At 49.6% G+C, this 6,000-nt stretch overlaps 1 protein-coding gene across 1 annotated transcript in view; it reads left to right on the top strand.

Annotated features, from left to right (window-relative positions):
* The window catches only part of LOC103274580 (protein kinase C beta type-like), a 204,809-nt gene that overhangs the window by 177,207 nt on the left and 21,602 nt on the right, over positions 1-6,000 (top strand). The window contains exon 4 of the mRNA XM_021705915.1: positions 3,527-3,638. Coding sequence (XP_021561590.1) covers positions 3,527-3,638 — 112 coding nt within the window. The remainder of the gene's footprint in view (positions 1-3,526; positions 3,639-6,000) is intronic.

Below are 6,000 nucleotides of genomic sequence, written 5' to 3'. Positions count from 1 at the left end.
AAAGGCATGGGATTACAGCGTGAGCCACCAAGCCCGGCTGGATCTTGGCTTCTAATAGTCATAATGTCAGGGAACCCAGAAGAGATCAAGAGCCAAGAAAAGAGAGAATTGGCATCAGGGTCCCTAGTGGAGCTGGCTTGGGCCACTCTAGCAACATCTCGGGTCAAGACCATGAGACCCAAACCTGCAACCTCCTGAGAGAAGTAAGGGATGTGAGAAAGAGAAAGATGGCGAGTGCACGTGTTAACTCCTGTGCAAACACCCACCCACGAGGTCAGTTCGCATCTTAGAGTCAACCTGATCAGTTCTCAGTTCTCTGCCTCCTTAGAGGTTAAGGGAGTGAGAGAAGCCCTGAGCTCCCCCTACAGGCCAGAACCAATCGTGAACAGGGATGGCTTCTTTTAGGTAGGGTTGAAGCACTGGTTTCCCAACTTTAAGGTGAATGCCTTTAGGAGAGGCATGATGGGAAGCTCTGTGGCACAGAGCTGGGGGACTCTTTCTAGAAAGCTGATCTCTTCATTTAGCCTCATTACTCAGGGATGGAGACGTGACTGGTGAAGTTGTCAGTTGGGAGACTTTAGAGTTTGTTCTGGGATTTCCAAGCCCTGCTGGTGTTACAAGGGTACCACCTCAATCCTTGGGCAGGACAGGTGATTGCTGGGGTCCTTCTGCAGCTGAAGCACTGTAGGGTCTTGCTTACCAGAGCAGAGACAACCTAGATTCTCAACCTTGACCATCCCAAGTTCTACAAGGGCCAGTGCTTTGTCCGCTTGACCACAGAGGTTGGGACTATCAGGAAGGAACCACTGCAACTCATTAAGAAGATGCTTCCAGTATTGTATACAACCAAAGCATTACCCAAAAAAAAAAAAAAAAAAAAAGGATGCAAAGTCTCCAAAGCCTGCAGGGACTGGGGACTGGGAGCCCTTTTGTTGAGTTCACATTTCAGGCCGTCAAATTCACTGTTTAAAAATCCTACAGTAAGATTCATCCCAGTGGATATATAGACCATTCCAGACACCAAAAAGGCTTCTGCGTGCTGTTCCTTTGCAGTCAGTTCCCTTCCCCCCTCTGATCCCTTTAACCATGGATCTGTTTTCTGTCTATGAAAACTATGGAGCTGTGCCTTTTCCAGAAGGTCATATAAATGGAAACACACAGCATGTAGCCCTTTGTGTGTGACGTGTTTGTCCTAGCACGAGGGTTTTGAGGTTCGTGAATATTGTTGTGTACATCTGTGGCTCATTCTTCCTCATTGCTGAGGACTGTTCCATCGTGCGGACAACTCACACCATATCCAGTTACATACTGAACAGTATTTGGGTTGTTTCCAGTTTGAGGCTATTGTAAGTAAAGTGGCTCTAAACCTGCCCATTCAGATTTTTGTATGGATGTGTTTTCATTTCATCTAGAAGTCAGATTACTGAGTCCTAGGAGAGTTCCAGCTTATGGTCTGTCCTCACTAACACTTGATATTGTCTGTCTTAATCTTTTAAAGTAAGCAATTCTAGTAGATACAGGATTATTTTCAAATTCCTTAGGAGAAACACTCATCACTTTAATTGCACATGAAAGAATGTCTGTGTCTTGTTTATGTATTTGCTTACTTGTTCATTTTCTGTCACTGCTAGAATGTAAGTTTAAAGTAGGCACCCACACCTGCATCAATAAATATGCATGAATGGGTGAATGGATGAGGGAGGAAGTGGGTAGCAGGGAGCAAAGGCAATGGTGTCAGACCAGCCCAGGGTTGAGACCTAGGGCCCATGTTATTAACTCTGGCAACGTACTGCTAACAGAGTTGGTAACATGTTGACTAACAGAGAAAGCAGCTTTTAGGCTGGGGTGGGAAAGAGAAGAGCCATGAGGGAAGAGCATTTCTTGAAGAAGAAAGAACATTCAGAGCCGGAGGGTCATGAAGGGCATGGCATGATTGAAAGTATAGATGAACTCTGGGAGCTACAAACATTGTATGTGTGTGTGTGTGTGTGTGTGTGTGTGTGTGTGTGTGTGTGTGTGTGTGTAGGGGGAAGGTGAGGATGGGGAATGGTTCAGGGGTCACACTGGGGAAGTTGTAATAATAATACAAAAGTTGCCGGGTGTGGTGGTTCACCTGTAATCCCAGCACTTTGGGAGGCCAAGGCAGGAGAATTGCTTGAACCCAGGAGTTTGAGACCAGCCTGAGCAACAGAGTGAGGCCTAGTCTCTACAAATAAAAAAATTAGCAGGATCTGGTGGTGCACATCTGTAGTCCCAACTACTTGGGAAGCTGAGGTGGAAGGATTGTCTGAGCCCAGGAAGTCAAGGCTGTAGTGAGCCATGATTGTGCCACAGTGCTCCATCCTGGGCAACAAAGTGAGACCCTGACATTAAAAAAAAAAGCAAAAGTTTATACTGCTTGCTACGTGCAGGTGGTTTTAGGGCCTCTACATGGGTTAATTCATGTATTCATCCAACAGTCTCATAAGGTGGGCACTATCTTTATCTCCATTTTACAGATGAAGAGACAGAAACACAAAATGATCAAATAACTTGCCCAAAATCACACAGCTAAGATGAACCCAGGAAGTTTGTACTTCCAAATCAGTACCTTTAACCACTATACTACACTGCCAGGTAATGAAAGCCACGTCTGTTACTTAGGGAACCATGTAAGCTGCTGAAAGAAATTGCCCCAAAGTGTAGTAACTTGAACAAGACACAAATTAGGTTTTCTCTCAGGTATCAGTCCAAAGGGACAAAGGCCAAGGCTGCTAGGGTGCCTTTCTTCTTTCCACACTTGGCTCCAAGTTTCGGTCCCAGGTGGTCCCTTGCATTTCTCACCATCTTCCAGTCAGTGGGAAGGGGAAGGGGAAGGGGAACAGGAAGGCACATACACATTCCTTTTAAGGGAATGATCCCAAAGCATGCACATCCCTTTGACTGGGAGTCAGCCCCTAGCCACATCTACACCAAGCTGCAAGGGAGGCTGGGAAATGTGACCTCTGTGTGGGTGGCCATACTCTCTGGTCAAATTCAGAAGTTCTGTTATTAAAGGGAAGCATGAATGCTGGTGGAAAGCTAGCACTCTCTGCACAACCTGTAGATTATTCACTGGGCTTTGAACTTTATTCTGTTAGTGACAAGGAACTGGCAAATGGCCTCTAAGTAGGGATGTTTCATGCCCAGACTTGGGTTTCTGATCACTCCAGAAGCTTGCTTGGAGAATAAGTGGGATAGGACCAAGGAAGCCTGTTTAACTGGTGCATCTGTTACTTTGTCTTGCCGCCTCTGGAGGCCTTGCTGCAGGCAGGAGCAGATATGTTGGATTCTTAGGTGGGTCCAAATGGCGGATTAGCCATCTACAACAGTTTATCCAGCACCTGTCTGGGCTCCAGCCATGGCCCCAACAGGTATGATGAATGCTGGGGACCAAGTTCAGTTCTCAATGGGTTCTCCAGGGACTTGATGAATCATGGAATGAATTCACAATGTGAATCCTGGGCATGCGACACTGACACTCTTCTGTTGTTTCTCTTGGCCTTAGGACCCCCGGAGCAAACACAAGTTTAAGATCCACACATACTCCAGCCCCACGTTTTGTGACCACTGTGGGTCACTGCTGTACGGACTCATCCACCAGGGGATGAAATGTGACAGTAAGTACTTTTCCTCTCTGGCAGCCCTGCTGATGACAGAAGCCACGGGAAAGGCTGCTTCCTCATGGTTTGGGTTCTGAGTCTGCGGCCTGTTCTCCCAAGTCCTGGGAGGGGCTGGTGTGCCAGTTTCTTATCTCTGCATAATGATCCTCCCACCCCAAACTGTGGTGGCTTAAAAGAGTCCCCATCTCTTTAGCATTCTGACTCTGTGAGGCAATCCTTTGGGTCTGGGCTGGGCTCAGTGGGTGTTGACCAGGCTTACTCACCCATATGTGGTAGGTTAGCAGGTTGGCTGGGGGGGGGGGGGTCTGGACCTGGGTGACCTCACACACATGTCAGAAGGATGGTGGCCTGTCATCTGGGTGACAGGGATGGCTAGGCCACGTGTCTTTCCTCCTTAGCAGCTAACCTGGACTTGCTTGCACAGAGGTCACGGGGTCCTGAGTGCTGGGGGTTGGCAGACATGCTTCATGTCTTTGCTTATGTTTGTTTGCTCCTGTTTCATTGGTCAAAGAAAGTCACATGAAGAGGCTCACAGTCAGTGTGGGAACAGTCTACAGGGTGGACACTGGGAGGCATGGGCAAATTCGGGCCGTTCTGCAGCCAGGCACCATGTCTGCTTTCCACGCTGAGATGTGGAACTGGTACATTCCTCTCGTAGAGAAGACCTGCCTCCCACAGTACCCACGAGTCTGGGCCAGAAGAGGGAAGAGTGTGAATTTCTGCCCAGGCTGCATGGGAAAGGCAGAGGAGGATAGAACTCCTTTCGGAAGCAAAGGCTTTAATGGCCTGTGGGAATGGTGGCAGGCAGGCTTTGAGAGCCAAGGCTGCAAAGGAACAAGGGGCCAAAAATGCTGGTGGCTCCCAGAGGTCTGTTGGCCTGAGCAGGCTGAGTAGTTCACGAGGATGCAGCTACCCCTTCCCTAGAGTCCTGAGGCCCAGAGGTCCAAGAGTGACAGAGAGGAATGTGAGGATAGACAGGGTGGAAGGGAGACAGCAAGACACACATATACCCATGCACGGACAGAGACAGGTGCAGGGACAGAGGGACACGTGTGACTCAGCAGGGAGCCACGGGGAGTGGCAGCTCCAGAGAGGCTTGGCTCTAGAGAGACTCAGGCAGAAGGAGGAACAGACAGACAAAATGATCGAAGGTGACATCAAGAGAGATGCCCCCACACAGGCTCATGCAGAGATGTAGAGACAGAGAGAGACCAGAGACAGAGACACACATGGAGAGTCACAGGCAGAGACACAGAGGCAGAGAGATGCCGATGGAGAAGGAGAGAGGTAAAGAGACCAGACACAAGTGCAGAGAGTGGAATAGACCCATTCGCAGACATGACCGAGGCAGTGAGGCCCAGGCAGAGGCAGGGGATCAGAGACAAGGTGGAGACATGCAGTGATGTGGAGACAGAGAGACAGTGACAGGCACAGAGACACAGCGAGAGCCACAGAGACACACATGGTGGATGGGGCAGGCCCCCAGGGAGACATGGACAATATGGGCAGGGAGACTAGGCTGTAGCCTTCTGCCTGTAGGACACTCATTCCTCTTACCTCATGGGGATGACACCCATGCCTCAAAGACAGAGGTGGGTGGTAGCTTAAGTCCCAGGGGGTTCTCCCTTTCTCTCCCCACAACTTATTTCCAGACTTTATCTTCAAACTGCTACCCCTGGGACTTCGTGGGCTGAGAAGGGGCTTCCCCGTGTCCCCTGATCCAGCTCCCTGGGATCTCCTGAAATGTGGGCCAAGGAGCAAGTCAGCCTCAGGCTCCTGACACACCTTCCTGGAGCAGCCATTGTTGCCCAGGACTGAGGGGAAGTCACCGCTGCCTTGAAACAGACCAATGCTCTGTGGAGGAGCACGTATTTATCCTGGAATACGTGAGATGTCAACGGGACAGATTCAGTTTACAGACAGATTTCACCTACCCTACCCTGGCTCTAAATTTTTTCCTTGTAGTTAGTTGTAGTGGACACTACGGTTGGCCTAGACCCCCTCTTCAGAGCCCCTCCCTGTCCCCCAGCTGCTGCAGGTCACAGTGGTGCCTCCCCCCGGGGAGCTGCCCAAGGTGATGTCCCTCCCAGGGGGTGATTCTTGGTCAACCTTTTGGCTGATTCCAAAGGCCTCTTGTCTCAGTTTGGGATGACCCTGAAGGATCATCTCAACTCTGGAGTTCCCTTACCTTCAGCTTCGATTGCATCCACATGGTGAGCTAGCTCCTGCCTCCCAGAGAACTCCCCCAAAATACCATGCTTGCAGCTCCCCATCTCTGACTCTTTCCAGGGAACCCAACCTATTAGCTGTCAATATTTTAAAATCAGGAGATGCTACCTACAAATCGAGATCCCTGCTT

This window comes from Carlito syrichta, unplaced genomic scaffold (genome assembly GCF_000164805.1).
Source record: "Carlito syrichta isolate Samal-C Ts95f unplaced genomic scaffold, Tarsius_syrichta-2.0.1 Scaffold314813, whole genome shotgun sequence".
Lineage (NCBI taxonomy): Eukaryota > Metazoa > Chordata > Mammalia > Primates > Tarsiidae > Carlito > Carlito syrichta.
This window is presented reverse-complemented; position numbering and strand designations above follow the sequence as displayed.